General features: G+C 42.2%; 1 protein-coding gene across 3 annotated transcripts; it reads right to left on the reverse strand.

Moving 5' to 3' along the window:
• Positions 1-29: 29 nt before the first annotated feature.
• Positions 30-19069, reverse strand: drd3 (dopamine receptor D3). Of its 3 annotated transcripts, none has more exons than XM_070985996.1 (8): positions 18926-19069; positions 16758-17084; positions 11188-11300; positions 8489-8625; positions 6752-6945; positions 4527-4592; positions 2859-3228; positions 30-1493 (listed from the first exon to the last, which is right to left on the reverse strand). In XM_070985996.1, the coding sequence occupies exons 2-8, from the start codon at positions 17040-17042 to the stop codon at positions 1297-1299; spliced, it is 1362 nt and encodes a 453-aa protein (XP_070842097.1). In that variant the 5' UTR covers positions 17043-17084; positions 18926-19069; the 3' UTR covers positions 30-1296. The 3 variants fall into 3 exon arrangements, with proteins under 3 accessions (XP_070842097.1, XP_070842094.1, XP_070842096.1); XM_070985993.1 differs by having other exon boundaries at positions 2859-3231; positions 18926-19061; XM_070985995.1 differs by lacking the exon at positions 18926-19069 and adding an exon at positions 17173-17224 and having other exon boundaries at positions 2859-3231.
• Positions 19070-19280: the final 211 nt, after the last annotated feature.

Consider the following 19280-nt stretch of genomic DNA (forward strand, 5'->3'; position numbering starts at 1 on the left):
TTCCTTTTTTTTTTTTTCTTTTTTTATTTACAACACACTTCAGTAAATGTTCTGTCCACGACAGACCTGCCCACGTCTTCGTTTACAATCCTGCTTGACTGGTTATGATCACAAAGCTTCTGCCATCATCAGAACAGCCAGCAGGCTGCTCTAAATCAGAGGGAGGTTTGCCAATAAACAGTCCCTTTAAAAAAACACTGAAAATGTTTCTACTGTGCATTACATCAAAATGTCACATTTTTAATTCTAACGAATCCACACTGAGCACAATGCCTCCACATCAATATATATGACAATCTTCAAAATGATTGTGAGACTCGGCAGGGACCAATACAATGCCTCCAGCACCGATCAAGTGAACACCCTTGAAATTTGATTTGTGCATGCACTGGTGTGCAACTGATGGTGGTGATGAAGGAGGGTGTGGGTGGGGGAGGTGAGTAACATCAGTCAATCCACTAGGTACACTCAAGATGAAGTGGCCTGCAGCTCTTGGATCAATTGACCAACCTTAAAGCAACTTCAAGGAATTTTGATTTTGTCTTGATTTTGGCGGCCCCTCAGGACAAAAGCAGTACTGCTTCCCACAATGAGGACTGTGTTTTCCATGAGCACCACGTCTTGTGCCATATAGTGTTTGTTTGCTTTGGAGGTGAGCGAAAGAAAGAAATATTTTTTTCTTATTTTAAATTATGCCGCTAGTCTGATGTTGCGGGAAACTGGATGCCGGGACGAGAATTCAGAATAACTATATAGAAAAAGCCTTCTTGCTGATGACCTCGTTTGCCTATGTAGGACATATAGAGGCATCAGTATTAAACTGAGACTGTTTCATAACCAGTTAACAACTCCTTGTAGCTGCTTTAATGCACCATTGTGGCTCCAAAGAGCTTCCAAACTTACCTCGATTGGAATGAGCAGTACACATACTGTACAAAACATATCCACAGGAAAGTTCAACACCTTGTGCTGTCATTAAGACTGTATGCATGAGAAAACTGAAGTCTTATCTGAGGAGTAATACTGCTGAAAAGGACTCCCGGCTCTGCTGAGAAACAAAAGTTTGAGTCTGTTTTGAAGTAGAAATCCTTTTGTTTGAATTTATTGCACACCAGCATCTGTTCTTTTTCTCCTTGCTGCTACTGTAAAACTCCTGCTTGACACAAAGCAGGTTTGCTTCCCTTGACCATGACCAGTGCACAGCTGTGGTTGCTGCTTACCAAATGCACCACGACAGAGTTGTAGCATGAGTGCACAGCCTCATTTCCATTTAAATTTCCTGGCATACTGTCCACCTCAGCAGCTGAGGATCTTGATGAAGGCCCGTCTGAACTCGATGTTGAAGGTGGTGTAGATAACAGGGTTCAGGGCACTGTTGACATAGCCCAGCCAGGTGAAAGCACTGTAAAGCCCAGGAGGCACGTAGCATGTCCTGCAGTGGGTGTTCAGAATGTGAGTCACAAAGAAAGGCAGCCAGCAGATGAGAAACACCCCTGGAGCAGCCAGAGAGCAGAGAGGTAAGGAGAAAGGACAAAAACCAAGAACACAAGAGCAAAATTGTAAGGAATGGATAGAAACAACGCTTTTATCTGCTGTAGCATAAGCTGCAAATGTTAGCATGCTCGGCTAACTATTGTTCAACAAGCAGCATGGAGCCCAGCAATACTTCTAAAGTTAGCTAGTAATGCATGCAATGCTAATATGTAATACAGAAATTAATGCAATCATTAGCTCAATACATTCATTATTATGTGGGGTTACAGCTTAGATGCTATATTATGATAGTTTAAAGTAACAACTGAGCAATTCTCTGTGTACTAAGAGTCTGAAAGACGGTCCGTTTTTCAACTTTTACAAATCAAAAACACAAGCAAAACTGCATCTGGAAAGCAGATTGAGCAGGGTGTCAGCTCTGATCTAAGCTACAAATGTTAGCATGCTCAGCTAAGTAGCTAAAGACAGTAACCGAGGGTTACTTCCAAAATCAACAATTAATTAATTAATTAAACAAATAACACTGCAAAATCCATTTTTTATTCATTATTCTGTATTAGAATAATGAGCCTCACCAGGTCTACCCTGTAATACATGAACAAAGCTGATTCTTTGTTTCATCGTCTATGTCAGTAGGGTCAATTAAAACATGGCTGCTTCCCAATTAACCTGTACTTTGTGTGGTATTCACACGCAACACTTGAAGTCGCATGACACACCACACAGCAGCCAAAAGGACGGAGTTTAGAAATTATGTATAAACAAATATAAACGCTGCAGCAGAGTTGAAACGCTCATTAAATTCGAGCACTATAATTGGGGTCACAACATCAGAGCAAAGCAGTGGTCAGTTGGCTGAAGAGCAGCGGGGAACTGGGCTGCGCTGAGATCATTTTCTATGTGTGCACCACAGTTTTCACTGACACCGTTGTAGTGTAATCAGACACCTCTGATTACATTTTTTGTGAGGGAGATCTGTGCTGTGCCAGAGCTAACTTGTCCAGGCTTATAGCAACCTGGCTGGTAACTGGAGCATGTGGAAGCTGTGTCAGGAGCTACAGCATGTGTCTGGACACATGCTGTGAACCTGAAGCCAGCCAGACTTTTTTTAATTCTTTTTTTGACATTTCAGCTCGATTTATCACAGCTCTGCAAAATATGCAGCTAATGCACACAGAGTAAGCAAATGTGCCGGCGCCATCATGGGCAGGCGAGAACGCTGCACAGGGCAGAAATCAAGAAAAATAAAAATGGACCTTTGAAGTGGAATATGGAGCCCAGTTAAAAATGCATGTATTAAGTGTTATCATGACCTTTACATTTCATTTCCTCAGATTATCCCACTAAAGACAGTCTCCACTCACCAAGCACAATGGCCAGCATCTGAGTGGCCTTTTTCTCCCGTGCGTGCATGCTCCTGAATCGTGGATTGTTATGAGAATGATGCACCGGCCGCAGTGACGTGTGTGTTCGTCCATTGGACAGATCCTTCACCTCGCAGCTCATCCTGACAGGAGGCCGTATGTGCTGGCCGTTCCCCTCCCCCTCCTCCTCCCCCCGCTCCGGCTCCAGATCCAGCTCGGTGCGGCCGCAGGAGGCGTGACTGATGCTGCAGCAATTGTGCGTGTCCACTGGGGGCAGCACAGAGTCCTCCACGGGTCCCGTCTTTGGCCGTTTGCGCCACAGGCATCCTGACAGCAGGCAGGGCTTGGCGGGATCTGAAGACTCGACACTCTGCTGGCGGGACAAATGAAATACGATTATTTGCGAATGGTGCAGTGCAATCAGCACACATATTGAATCATATGCAATCACATCTCATGTAATAGAATGTCATGTCATTAAAGCTGCACAATGTTTATATAAACAATGGATCAAATGTGAAAGGTGTCAGTCGTAAGGACGAACCGGCATCAGAATTATCAGTGTTTCCAGCTCATTTCTTCTGTTTTCTGAAGGAGGAATGAATGTTGGACTTGTCAGGTGTCAAGAAATGTGAGTCTAAGTGTCGCTTTGCGTCAGGGTGTAAACAGTTAACTGTTTGCTAACTTCTCTGCCACAACTTTAAAAAAGTGATATTGTGTCAATTTCAGCTTGGTCCGCTGCCCCCAATTTTCAAAAACAAATCAATTATCGCAGCTTTAATGCTTGAATTTTCAGTAATCACACTTCATCGCTCTACGCTGCTGACAGATCAGTTTTATCCTATCCTGTTTTAACCTCATGTGGAAAACGTTTGAAGCTGAGTGGTACTCCTGTAAGCCAACAGAGCGGTGATTAAGGCTCAGAAAGTTGGAGTTAATTCCCAGCACCTCTCAGAAGTGTTGTTTAGACAGACTGAAAGTGGTGGCAAAGCTCTTCCTCCACTCCAAGTCTTTAAATCACAGATACACCATTAGTATTCAGCGCACATTAGTGCAGCTACAGTCCATGTGTATCACTTGAGAAAGCAATATTTCATTCTTTATAGGCTGTTTATTGACCTCTTTTAGTAGCAAATACTTCCACTTTCTGACACATTAATAATACAGCTCCAGTGAGTAATTATAAGCTATGCTACTGTGGCCACAAACATGAAATTTTCATTCTTCTCTCACTCACACACTCATCTCATCACACATTCTTCTCAGGGGAAAAATTACAGATTGTTATTCCCTCTGCATTTGAACAAGTCTGTGGATTATGCAGGTGCTGCAGTGCGTCACCCAGCTGACTGGTGACCAGGTGACACAAGACAACAGGCCACGCGCCAGAATCGCCGTCTCCAGCTCCCTCTCAGACCCCTGGGCAGCAGCCACACAGCGGAACGAAAAACTCAAGCGTGCATGAACATACACACAGACGGACTTGCATGAAAAGCTAAAAACAGAACGGCCTTGCGTGCCACCGTGTCACAATACACCAACCTGGTCAATACAGAGTTAGTCAGGCATTAGGCTGCGCCGCGTTCAGCAAAACTGGAGCATGGAAAAAAAAAATCAATTGAAGAATCTCACGGTTGTGTTGGATCTCTAGTTTAAAAGACCACCTACCACTTTAATCCTTATAGGTGACAGGTCTTGCTTTGCCTTGGGAGTCTCCTCTTGTAGACATGTCTCCTAAGGGAGCAGAGGGAAGTTCAAGGTTGAAAACATTATCTCAACGCCAATCCCCCGTCAAGCTACAGGTGCAGAGTGTTTTTGGCATACACCTGCAGGCTCACTGATTCGTCTCTGTTCACCTCAGAGGGTGTATTTATTAAACTTCAAACAAGTCTGGCTGAGTATCACGGAGAAAACGCGTCAGGGGAACGAGGATTCACTTGTGTTATATTTTCAGTCACTCTCACTTCTGAAGCAAACACTGTGCGACTCAATTAAAGGTCAGACGTAAAGATGGAAGAAGAAAAAAACTGAAAGCCTCCGTCTTCATATCATATGTTCCTTCAGTTGACTGAGTCAGAGCCCTATTATGTTATTTCAAAACATTTTTCCATTATAATTCTCTCAGCCTGAACTCCTGCAGGGCTTTTATCGTACAACGGGTGTCTCCACTCATGGATGAGATCCCAAACTGGAGCTCAACCACAACCAATTATCTGTAACCTGCTGTTAAAATAGAGGACTTCACTGTGAGTTTGTGTGCAATGAAGGGGAAAAGTGGAGTGGAATGAATCCAGCCACATTACACAGGAAGCCCCTGGATATGCCAAAGCCGGTCAAGCTACTGACTTGAATTATCAGTGTCCTTTTATACACAATATTATAAAAATAGGGTAGATGCACAGAGCATGACCTGATGTCTCCTTGCCCGCGGTGAAAAGATAAAGCCATCGTTTGTATGATAGATCTAACTGGGGCAAATATTAGAGTGATGGATGTGATCAAAGAACTGACAGCTGGTTGAAAACTAAATTCAGATTTGCACTGTAATGAGCTATCCAGCATTTAAAGAACAATGGCAACAGCAATCTATGATCCTTGATATCTATCACATATTTACATATTCATCTTTATAGTTAGTATTTCCTTCTTCCTTTATTCTTTATTGTTCCTCACACACTTATATGTTGCTGTGTTAATGAGCTTGAAACTCCTGATTAAATGTACTATTTTTAACTTGAGCCATTTTAATTAAGAGCAGCTTCAGTTTTACAGCCACAGCCAGGTCAGTTAATCATGAACCACGTAATACATTTACATTTCGTCTTTGACCTGTGATCATCTGAGAGGCTGTTGCACCCTGCCTGCATTCACAGAGCAGCCTCACACAATTCAGATTTCCTCTCATATTAGGGCAAAATAATATTCCTTCTGACATCTCCTGCGAACACTTTCGCCTGTGACTTATAAAAATTCACGCTCGTGAGAAAAACAGCTTTTATTTGGGGCAGTTTTACCCGGTGTTTCTGACAGCAGCAGTATTTTTATACTTCAATTGAGCCACTTATGAGGCTTCGCAGGAAGTTTTGCTGGCGAGGTATGTGCATATAAAAGGAAAAGGAAAGGAGAGCGCATCGAACAGACAAGGTGCAAAGTAAAGGTGAAATCTATTTGCAAGTCATTATGAGCCTGCATAATGTGAGCACGGGGAAGAGAAATGCGTGAGATATATGAGGATGCTGCAAGGAGAAAAACTCAAAAACAAAGAAGCAGCTTATTAGGAGCTAAAGAAAATGTCAGCATTATTCTGAGCTTGGCCACCATGGATTTGTGACTGTACCATCAAAGCTAGATGGTTTTATAATGGTGGGTAATGGTGTTTTTCTCAGTAAGTAGACGACTGTATAACAATTCAGGTACCTTCTGATAAGAGCACCTTTGTAAAGGGTTTCTTAATTGTAAATAATGCTTGTCTTAATGGTTAATAAATCTATTAATATCTAATATGTAGTGGTCAAGTTGTTAATAAGTCAGTAATAAAGGGGAGAGATAACAAGGTTTTCAGGGAAATAGTGGCAAACAGCAAAATAGGTGGCGTTTTCAAAAAGATGTTACTTTGTTTTTCTTTATTCATTTATTTTGGGTCTATTCTTACAGAAATATGAAGCTTTTTGTATTCATCACAGAGGCTGAGAAAATTCATGGTCCCGAAAAACATTTATGTACAAGGTTTAATATAGGTTTCTATCAATTCACGTATGAAGTTACTGAATTAACAGTGAGGATCTACTGAGAGTGAACCAATCACATCACGTCATAGTGACTAGATCATTTGTTATCTTTATACATCCTGCATTTAATCATTAAGTGCTTGACAAATAAGATAAGTGTCTCACCACAGAGGGTGGAGTTGAGCCTGGCTGCACCTTTCCGCTGGCCTGGCCGAAGGTGATCCTCTTCCGCCTCATCCGGAGGAAGACGTAGATGCGGATGTAGACCAGCAGAGTGACAACAAACGGCAGGTAAAAGGACACCACCGAGGAGTAGATAACAAAGTCAGGGTTGGAGATGGAGCAGACCATCGGGTCATCTGAGTCAGAAAGAAAACATCATTATGCAAAACACTCTCAAAATCACACGATAATAAAAGAGACAGTTGGTGTAATTCACAGCCAGCCTCTGACCCTGGCGCATGCTCTCCATCTTGAAAATGACCTCGATGGCCTGTCCTCTTTCATATTCTGCATACAAACTGGATTGAACGCTGCTGCACACGTACGCTCCCTGCTGTAAGATGGAGGGGTGATTGATTTGACAATAATTGCACCATAAATTCAGGATAAGAGGCCATTTGACACGATAATGATGATATCTAGACTAATTATTCAATCAAAATTCTCGCGCTATATACATCTATAAAGGACGCTAATAGTGCTGTAAATTGAAGCTTGAAAAGAGTGATGGCCTCAGACCACAGCTGCTATATGCATGCTGCATGTGAATGGCGTGAACAAACTGAAGTGATTGGCTTCTCCCTGGATGTTTCCCGGGATCAATATCACAGACCTCAAAACACAGGAGATGGAAACAAGCACAGACAGATACAGTCTATTTCTAACCACCTTCAGTTTCTTATTGTTTAGCCTTTTTTTGGCACTTATACTGTATTTGTCTTATCAAGCTGCTTTTTTCAATCCATTTATTTTGAAGGATGATGAAGCATCCTGGACATGATGTGAACCCACTGGTCCCTCCTTCCGGTGCTGATGTATACTGAAAAAACAGTGGGATTACTGCAATCACCAGGCATTGTTGTGCATTGATTGTAAGTGGACTCTACCAAAATGCCTGTATCGCTGTGAATAGCTTTACATTGTGTCTGACTAATGTTCTTCATTGTGTGCGTGCAGTCATGCATCTGTGCTGCTGGGTTTTTAAATTAGAATAGCTGTTAGTGACGTCTCCCGCATTTCTGAGTCCATTTCATTGTTTGGCGGTTGATTCTTCCTGTTCCCACGTCACACAAGCCAAATACAGAAGATGTGATTTTGTCGGCACAGCAAATTTTCAATTCTGTAGAGCATGAATAATCCCGTCAGCACACCTCGAAGAGAGTTTTGTTGTAGATGATGTCCTCTCTCTCCACCTACAGTAGCCTCATTTAACCAGAATTCAAGGCATGCATTATTCAAAAATTAAACATTGACACTGCATTCATGCAACATCTGCGACTGGAGAGCCGCAGCTAACCTTAAAGCCTAATATAGTTTAAATGTGCTTCTTCTTCTTCTTCTTCTTCTTCTACACACACGTCTTTCAAACTCAATGTGCTCCAGTTTTTAACACGGCTCTCTGTCATTATTTTCTCACACTTGACAAAGCTGGCAGTCACAGAAGAAGCTGAGTGGTGCAGCGCTCTCCACGACGAGCAAATTGACTCGTGCTAAATTGGTGGAGTGCACCTTTAAGTCCCAGTTTAGATTGCATTTCATGTCCCACAGCGGAACCCAAACGGCAAATAGACTGAATTTTGACCCTGATTCCCACAACAACACAGTGCCTCTGTGCTTTGCATTCTATTCTGCACGATGCATCTACGCAGGAAGACCAAATCAAAATGTTGTTGACGTTACCTGTGGTGTTGAAACCAAACAGCAGTGGGCAGGAGACAGCGAAGGCCAGGACCCATACGGTGGCAATCATCACAAAAACTCTCTTCCTGGAGCGATGGGTGGTGTTGTACAGGACGGGCATCACCACTGCAGTGTACCTGAACACACACACACACACACACACACACACACACACACACACACACACACACACACACACACACACACACACACACACACACACACACACACACACACACACACAGATTAGAGTCTGTCAAGCTTTGAAAATGTGTGCACAGGGGATTGGGAGTGACATCTGAATGACGAGAAAAGTGCTGATAGTACTGTACAGTACAAGGGAATAATTAGAGGTGAAAAAAAAAAAGCCTCCATGAGAAGAACTGGTCTTTGGGGATGCCAAAAAAATGCACTGCTGAGAGAAAGCGGATAACACAAAGACCAACAATGGAGCAGCAAACCAGGCATTTCTATTTAGAAACAATTTGGGTATTCAGCAATAAACCTAGAGGAGCTTTGATTTAAGAGTTAATCAGCACACTATATGCCAAAAAGTGTATAATGAGCCCGGAAAACTGGGTTCAGCAGTGGCTCAGAAGAAGCAGCAATTATGCTGGACCCCGACCCAAAATGGATGTGATGTTATGTTGTTTAGAGCCAGATAACTGCCATGATTGTTTATCCTCATCAGACTAATTACACTGGTCCCTCTCAGGGCAAAATGCAGGGCAAAACCCAGAGCGCAGACGTTCACTAAAAATACTCTTCCCTCCCTGCTTTACTCTCTTTACCCTCCTGTCATGTTGTTGTCTGATTAAATAAAAGCAGAGATGAAAAAAGTGGAGAGGTGAAACACAATTTACATGATTTATTGATCAAGTGCTGCTTTAAGTTATACTTTTAGTTGAGGATGAAAACAAGGCTCCTCAGCTCTGAGTCGCCCTTCAAAATACGGCCTACGCTGTAAATACATTCACAAAGACACTTCACCCTCAAGTTTGATGCAAAAACTTCCTTCCTGGTGTATTTATGCTGCATCTGAGTCACCTGGTTTGACTCGTCCTTTTAACAGGAGACAAATCTTCCCCGCTATCACAGCAGCCATTAATATAAACTTATAAATAAACAACGCTGTCAAAAAGGTAACGTGGATGTGTTGTAAACTATCAATGACAGAATGCCTCCGGTGCTTCTCTTTACTTTAGCACCTCACAGAGTGCCTGATATGGAAGCAGTGTTATGGACTCGTCTAATCATCCATCACAGAGAGCCACAGGGCTGCAAAGAACTTCGTCCCTCAGAAGCAAATTATGTATACATATACATAGACTGCAGGCCAAATGTGCGAGCAGACATGTAACAGTAAATGAAGTCGTACTTTACATGACCACAGCATGATTAACCTGTTTGCAGGCCCTATTTCTTCAAAGTGTGTGTACCATGTTGCCTTCAAGTTCCCATTAAGACCGCTAAAGGAGCTCTGTACAGATGAGGAGGTGCAGATTCATGCGATGTAGGTTCATCACTACAAGTGACCCCTTTCGCATGTTGTCACATTGTTTTCACACTGTCATTTGACAAATTGGAATAATTAGGTGTTAAAATTACTATATGACGGGGGCACATAATTAGACCACCCATGTGTTGTAGTACTGAAGACCTAAAACCAACATATGCACAGTGAAACTGGGACTTCTGGGGCTCCTGGGAAGCCGATGCTTTGCCCTGCTGGTAATCCAGCTTTGTACATGACGACACTAATATCTTATGTATCTAGTGGAAAACCACAGGAAGACTCGGTCCTGCATACATGCCGTACAAATACATTCCCATGACACCTTAAGTCCTGATGTAGTATTTTATTCATTCTATATGGTTGAACTCTTGAGGCCTGTGGGTTGAAAGTTCAAAGCCTCTTGAGATCTATTAAATATTCACTGTGACACAAGAAGAAAACAGCAAATAAATAATGTAAACACTAGATGCAGATCTACAGCAAAGGCTCAACCCATTGGTATAGCACAGCTCCCCCTGCATTAATGCAGACAAATGCACAGAAATTAGATGTGGACACATCCGAGAAACTACCGCTGCAGAACAGTCAATCAAAAACACACGGCGCACACGAAATCTTGTCTCTCCTGTCTCTTCCTCACTGCCTCTCATGCTGTCGCTTGCGGACGCACACAGATATACACACATTTATCAAGAGGACATTTCCAAGATGGGATTTTTTTTTTTTTTTTAATTTCTTTGAGGTGAACTGAAGCATAAGATTTTTAAATATGGAAATCTCACATGGATGAAATTTCATCTGGAGATGTCACAGCAACATCTGTAGTCATACACAATAACTTTAGCAAGAAGGTAAACAGACACCCATCCACAGGCACACACACACACACACACACACACACACACACACACACACACACACACACACACACACACACACATACACGTTAGGTTTTCATCACTTTTGGGGACATAACATAGGCTCAATTCATTTCCTGGAGACTTACCTTAACTGCAACCATAACCACTACTTGGCTAGCCCTAACCTTCACCAAGGTCTTCATCCTAAAATCTACATTATGGAGACCTGCATTTCGTCCCCACAGTGCGACTGTACAAACAGATTTATGCCCCCACAGTGTGAGTAACACATGGACACACATACACACACGCTGCACACTCACCTGTCAATGCTGATAGCACACAGGTTGAGGATACTGGCGGTGCACATCATCACATCTAGCGTGACAAAGATGTTACAGTAGAGCCGGCTGAAAAGCCAGGCACCGCCGACCACCTGCACAGGACAGACAGGCATATTAACATTGCACACGTTTCTCTTCCTCTTCTTCACCGTGAAGTGTGACGCACCTATTGAGTGCACACATGAACGCACACACTCGTGCATGTGACAGAAAGGCTAGCCGAAAGGAAAAATAGAAAAGTAAAGCAGAGCTGGCAAAAACACTGCTGTATTCATTCATGTATGTTGAACTTAAGCATTTATGCTAATAGGGATATTCATTAGGCAAAACTTATGCATGGAGTAACAAATATGTTCAGCACACAGTACTTGAAAGGTTCATTTGGAAAAACAATTATCTCCATTTTGATTTATTTCCCTAAATCATGTTTTTATATTGTGCACTCCGGGGAATATCAATTAATCTGGTGTTGCGTTGTTTTTGATGAGATATGTCAATTTTTTCACTTTTCCTAAATCATGTTTTTTTTTTTGTTGCACAGTCAAAGGAATATCAATCAAAGCAGTGTTGGTTTATGCAGTTGATGAATGGCTTTTATCTGTTTGCGCAAATGAGCTCTTCACGTGTCTTCAGAGAGCACGATCTGCGAGGTGCTCAACATGGTTAAGTGTTTTGTGACGGACAGCACACATAATGTTGTTAACAGCAGCAGAATCGAGGGAACATGTCACTCTAATTGTCCTCAAGAGAGTTTACAACTCTCACAAAAGGACATTAACCCCAAGATAAAATAATAACACTTAAACCCGTCCCCTTCACCTCCACCTCCACCTCCATCCCACTGCCCCCAGCAGAGTCGTGGTCAGACCGACAGGCTTTCACTTAGGCTCCATAATGCCTGGTAATAACTGTCTGACAAAGATAAATGGGATCCAGCCTCCATTGCCTGACTACTGAAGCTCTTAAATCTGAGTTGGGAATATACGCCTACCTACACAAAGAGGCGGCAGGGACACATGGGAATACGCACAGGCTCACACACACACACACACACACACACACACACACACACACACACACACACACACACACACACACACACGTACAAAGACATAAATAGGCTGCAATCTCTCTCTCATAGACCAGAGCTGAAAGATACAGGTTTGTTTTCTTATACATACTAATGTGGACATATTCATTAACATGCTCATTTCCAAACTTAAGCTGAACTCCCCACAACATGCCCAACCTTAACACAAATCCCAGTGTTAACCTAACCTCGGCCCAGACCCATTTATAGTAATTCCATTTTTAAAACAGCTCTCCACCGATTTTACACATAAAAATCACTTCACTTGTCATGGTTAGTACTGCTCAGCCTGTGGAAACAGCTGCATAATGTCCTCTGTGGCTCTGCAGGAGCTTTGTCAACTCTGAGGAAATAAACCAGCTGATGTCATTGGCACATCATCAGGGTTGTTTCGTTTTACTTGACACAAATCGGGGGCATTCAGTTTGAAAGATGCGGACGTTAAGCAGGCAGAGAGGGTGTGATGACATATACTTTTCAGCTGCATTATGGGAAGTGTAGGAACTAGCATTTTTGGACCTGAACTCACACCAATTCTACTAATTCTAAGCAGCTTTTGCATATATGGCACATTCACATATACTTAAAAAAGTTGGTATGGATGCTAACAAATGCTGTGAGTGTGCTGTTGCTGCACACTATTGATCAACGACGCATTCACAAAGGAAATGGAGGAGCTGCTCTCAGCTGAAATACAAAATTAAATAAATTGCAGGGAGTGGGGAGATAGAAATCTTAGAAAACAGAAAAACTACAAAATGTTCAGTATGTTGATTTATTTATGAACTAACTGCAGAAACAGCATTCCATGGCAATTAGTGTAGCATATGTAAATTGCATACAATTAGTTTGCAGCATAAAACTGAGACAGTGTAGGAATAACAATTGGGATATTGGTGTTGCATCAGTTTTTGATTGCTCTCGCAAATCTTTTGACTTTATGGAAGCTTAATACTAAATTCCCACAGTGGTCCCTTAATTTGAATCCTAAACCCAATTACTAACCCAAAACTAGCTATTTAAAGAAGTGAGGGACAAGAAAATGTCCTCTTTTTGGCACACCACTGTTGTCTTTTTAATCTTTGTAAGGACATTTGGTCTTTTCATTTATAGAAACATTAATACATTATACACAGTACATCATATGTATACAGTATGTACTCAGTCACCCCCGCAGAAGCTGAGAAGAAAAGACTGAGGCAAATATGTGGGTACATATTGAATTGTGTGCACATTGTGGGAATGTGGCGGTGACTCTGTGGGGCTCTGCAGAGACCTCAGACTGACCGTGTTTGAACATATGTGATCAATGTTGTCATAGCAGTGAGGTGTGCTAAATGTCTCAGCAAAAAGACACAGCAGGGGCAGCAAAAGTTAGGACACCAGGACAGGTGATATTGGATTGTCAGAGATAAAGAATCTGTTTCCACTGTTTCCCATTAAGTTAAAAAAGTAGGATTTCTTTGCTTAAATTATTGAGCAGCAGTTGTAGACCACAATGAATTTTCATTTTGAGAGTACTAAATACATTTGTATCACTTAATGTTGTGTTTTCTGTCAGATCTCACTGTATTTCACATAATAAAACTGATCAAATCTGGACCTAAAAGAGGAGTATGCAGCTGTTTCTGTAGTTCTACTGAGGCAGAGTGGCATCATTTAGGATGACTTGTGGAAAGCGAGAGCTCAGTCACTGCTGCCAGTACAAACACTTCCCTCAAGTACAGGTCATACATCAACTGTACCATCCAGGGATTACATGGCTTGCTCAAGGGCACGTGATTAGTACCTACAGAGGAGAGAGAGATGCTCAGTCACTTTGCCATGACACGGCTGTAGACGCAAACTAGCAACCCTCTGGTCACAACAAGCTAATCCCCCTGTCCTTCAGATTAGAGCTCATAGAGTGATGGAGCTCGCAGTGCCAGTGTTGGGAGTTGAAAGTCTTCCCCCGACTCTGAGCTAAAATGGTTTTCCCAGCCTTATCCAAGATATTACTGACCTTTACATTCCTGCTACATTCATGCATATTGTTCTTTTGTGTCATGCTATCTTGTAATGATCCTATTCCTTGTCGAATTGTAAATCCCCCCCTTTGAATCTGAAATGAAAAATGCAGCACATGCTCTAACAGCGTGACTGCTCGTATGGAAGTTAAACTCATGACTGAATCCCGCTGAGGTTCCTGGCTACCTTAATTTACTTGTCATAGGATATAATCATCTTTACTTTGTCTGCTTCTGCTCATTGAGCATCTTGAAAACGTTTTCTGTGGTTGAGCTGCTGTTGAATCTCCTGCACACTGTGAGAAATATGGCTTTCTGCTGACAGAGAGCAAACTTTAGGCAGCAGGGTGGCTCTGTGTTAAACATAACTGGACTTTAACCAAATGATTTTTAGATCTCATGTGAGCAAACACCATCCCTTGAGAAATACACTCTGTATCCCCAAGCTTTGAGGATGCAATTCCACACACACACACAAGCCTGTGGACGTCTCTGCAGTTCATTTTCAGTGTGCAATGTATTACTTTGATGAAAAGTGGACGCCTGTAGGTCATGTGCAATTAATGGAGCAACTGAGCGGCAAGTGGCACAAGGACAGAAGCTGCGAAAATGAACAATTAGCAGACAAACTACATCACACTTCAGTAATATGTGAAGCACAAATAAACATTAAAAGCAACAATAAAAACAACAATAAAGAGTGATTTGTCTCAACAGAGGTTTGATAAAAATGAAATTCACAGGTGTAATTTGAAGCTCAGCCAGCTCCCCAGCGCAGCTGAAGTCATCATTTGTTAATATTCAAGATGTTCTTCAGCAATAATGCATAATCTACATGAATAGTGAAGCACTACCGAACTACCTTTCATCATCATTACTCTCTTCCTATCACCCACACAGTTGTCACCATGTAATAAGCTCCAAATGACACTCATCCTTTTTCTCCTGACTCTGGCTCCTTTTTTTTTTTCTTGCAAAAGTCCACTTTGTCTCCTTCACAACTCCCTGTCCTTTTTCCTCTCCTCTCTTCTCCTCTGAAGCGTCAGCTCCTTGTACACTGTCAAGCATCTGTATTTCAATCTTTTCCACATCCTCAGTACTCTCCACTTTCTGCCCCTGCTTTGCTTCAGAGCTCTAGATCAGTGATTGCCAACCAGGGGGACTTGTAACACAATCAGTAGGCAACTTCTGTAGCTGCTACCAGGGGGTAGCCTAAGAAGAAAGATAGTGGGTGTCATTAAAAACATATTCACATATTTTTGTTTCGGGAAGAATATAGCCAAAACGTCCAATTAGGATTGCAAATGGTGTAATGCTGATCTTCAGGAAATTTACCATCATCATAACCAGTAAGCGATAAACTGACTGTTGTAATACCTCAAGGCTACATGTTGTCAAAGAGACTGCATGAAAACTAGTTAGCAGGAAAGCAGAGAAGTTGAAATAATTCACAAATAATGTATAAACTTTTGAAGAAAATCATCAAACGTAATGGCTTTAGAATGACCACAAATCAAAGGAGAAACAATTAACAATAATTAACTGAAAGTGATGGATAAACAAAATAGCTAGCAATAGGTTGCGTTTTGTTAGCATTCTGTTAGCATAACATTAGCTAATCCTATGGTGAATTAACTTAAAATTTTGTAGTAGATTCTCTTTCTATGGGCATTTGTCTTTCGTGTGTACTCTACTATATTTCAGATGATGAATGATTGATAGACGACAGATGAAGAATGACTTGTGATAGCAATAATAACAGCTCGTATGCTATCCTCCAAAAATGGCGGTGCCGCCCCAGAATGCTCAGTGGTTCCTGTTCCCAACTGATAAACCATGTAGATATTTAGCTAATGGAAAAACAATTGAATTAGTTAACCAATGGAGAAATTGTTAGCTAAAATTAATGGACAAATGATTGAAATGGTTAGCTAAAAGTAATAAATGAATAACTGAAAAGCTAGCTAACTGGTTGAAATATTTAGCTAATGGATAAACGGTTTAAAGTATTTACTAAAATTAATGGATGAATGGTTGAAATAGTTTGCTTATGAGTAACTAGTTTAAATAACTAAAAACAATGGCTAAACAGTTCTAACAGTTAGCTTATAGTAACGGTTAAACAGTTGAAAGCCATTACGTTAGCTAAAGGTTATAGATAAACAGTTGAAACAGCTAAAAGTAATGGACAATGGTTGAAATAACTTAAAGCAGGCTAATGCAAGTCCAGCATTTGCTACTCTGAGTGTTAGTGGAAATGCAAACTTGATGACACTGACCTAAACACCAACAATTCAATTATATGAAAAAAGATTATTGACAATATCCACTTGTATGTAGTTTTACTTAACAGCCACTCTGAAATAAACTGAAATGCCAAAAAAAAGGTTGAGAACCTCTGTTCTAGATCAATGTTCCACATCGAAATTTTATAGATACCCTGACCTCCTCACCTCCAGGTACACAGCCCAAGGCATGACCAACGATGCCACCAGCAGGTCAGCCACAGCCAGGCTGACCACCAGGTAGTTGGTGGTCGTCTGGAGGGAACGCTCCCTCAGCACAGCCAGACACACCAGCACGTTTCCAAACACGATGGCCAGGATGAGCAGGGAGTACAGCATGGCGTAGTAGTTACGCTCATCCTGCCCCGATGCCTCTGAGGTCTCATTCCTCTCGTACCATCCGAGACTGTCCGATTCGTTCCAGGGCCGCTCTGCACTGCTGAATATCGCCATGGAGGCGTCCCGGTGGCATTGGAGGTGAGATGTTTGGCAGACCTACCAAGGGAAAAGAGCATAGTTTGGCGTTAACCCATCAATCATGTGCTGTAACTCACTCTCACAGACACACTGTAAGATTTCTCACATCCCATTAGTCAGATGAAAGTGCAGCATTTTAGCCATCAGATGAAGGTGGCAGGATCATTCCAGGTGAGAGGACTACTGGGAAGCATCTCCTGGCTCCTAGCAACAGTTGTCAGATGAACAGATAAATAAAACAGCTGAAATGCATCCCAGCACTGTTGTTCGCTGTACACTAGCACATGTTTTATTTTTCCTGAATGAAAAATTGAAGCACATATTGATGTCTCCTCAAGCTCACTGGCACCCATATAGACAATCAACTCCATAAAGACTCAGCGGAAATGCATGCTCTTAAAAGCAATCTTCATTGATAGTGTAATCTTTTTCTGGTTGTTCCCGTCAGCCTTTCATATGAATCCTTTTCTTTCCTGTAAATGGCTTTTCATACAACAGACACAGAAACTACAAAGCAGAAATGATAACTTTAATGAGGGGCTGGAAGAGTGCCTTTGAGCAGTGTCAGTGACGTTAGCTCATCAGGGAGGAGTAATAAGTAAGCGCTGCCACCCTGAGAGGTCCGTTTGGCTCTGGTCCCAGGCTCTGCTCCTTGCACTCCATCCTCCCTCTCATGTATTCCCAATCCCCCCCATCTGGCTCTAATCCAAATACCAGTGCTGTGGTGATGCTCACACCTGTGCCTAGATGTTAAAACAAACTGATCCATCTTCCTCAGCTCCTCCCTTCTCTTTCTGTGACAGAAATAGGGAGAAAGACAGAGGGAAGCTAGGACCATTTTTAGACCTGGCTCAAGTCCGGGAGGCTTTTAAAGATTTCCTCAGTCTATAATTCCCCTCTGTTCTTCAGTGGCTCCAGTATCATATGATTGTCCACCAGAGAATCCAAAGAAGCAAAGAAACAATGGTTACTGATACCAATCACCTTGAAGTCTCCTAATGGGAGTGCAACAATGAGTTCATCGCAAAATTAGGTGTGACAGGTCATGAGGAATAAAGCCCTATCTATGCGCGCACACACACACACACACACACATACACACACACACACACACACACACACACACACACACACACACACACACACACACACACACACACACACATTTTTAATATATACTACACTGATAGCCTACAAGGTGAATGGTTCACTTCTACTTGTAGATCAGCTGCTAATTGAAACTGATTTCCCTCTTCATTCTTTCATCCATCTTTCATTTCAAAGACCTCCCTCTCCTATTAACGACCACCTGATCCTGCTCACTCATCTCAGTGTGCAGGACTGTGACCTGCAGCCAGTGTGTGTGTGTGTGTGTGAGATGAGCAGCACTGGACCCTGAAATGCACGCGCGCACATATAGTTAAATTATCAGAAGATGAATAGCAAATTAATTGCAGGTACATAATTGGGGGTTAGACAGTCAGAGAATAGCTAACTGACAGCTACTGAGTTTATTATAGCTGCCAGGGAATCTTAATTTGCCGGAGTCAAAGCTTAATAAAAAAAAAATTCAATTAAAGCTCGTGATATCGCACCTTATCAGGGCTCACAATCCCGCTTCCAGATAGATTGGGGTCAAATATAGTCCACTGACACAAAGGAATAATTACACAAAAAATACGAGTTTCACATACGGTCACACATAAGAGCACATGCAGAATGAATCCATTAATAAACAAAGCAGCAGAATATAACTGAAGGCGCAAGCACTGGAGCAGAAACAAGAAAAGCGTTTCAAAATGAAGAGTTTAATGCTGCTTTGGTTGTTTTTTCCACCCAAAGTAAACAGACTTACATACCTGTTACTGTTTCCCAGAGAAGAATTCATCAGATGCCATCGAGGAAGAGCATCATCCGTGCAGAGTTAAAAGTTATCCTGCCATCGCGTCCAGGTCCGCGAGGCGAGCAGGAGGAGCGCTCGGTGCCATTGCGCACAGGCGAATGTGAATGTGGAGAGCTCTCACAGATGAACCCGCGGCGCACTCACTTACTTCCCCCAAAGCTCAGCGGCTCAGTGACGGCAGGTAACACGCGCCTTTTTTTTTTTTTTTTTTTTTTTAATTATTAGTCTTTTTGCAGCCCCACCGGAGGCGCGCGCGCGTGCGTGCCGGAGACGTCAGGTATCTTCGTTTGCACGTGTGCTGATGCAGTGGC

This window comes from Chaetodon trifascialis, chromosome 18 (assembly GCF_039877785.1).
Source record: "Chaetodon trifascialis isolate fChaTrf1 chromosome 18, fChaTrf1.hap1, whole genome shotgun sequence".
NCBI lineage: Eukaryota > Metazoa > Chordata > Actinopteri > Chaetodontiformes > Chaetodontidae > Chaetodon > Chaetodon trifascialis.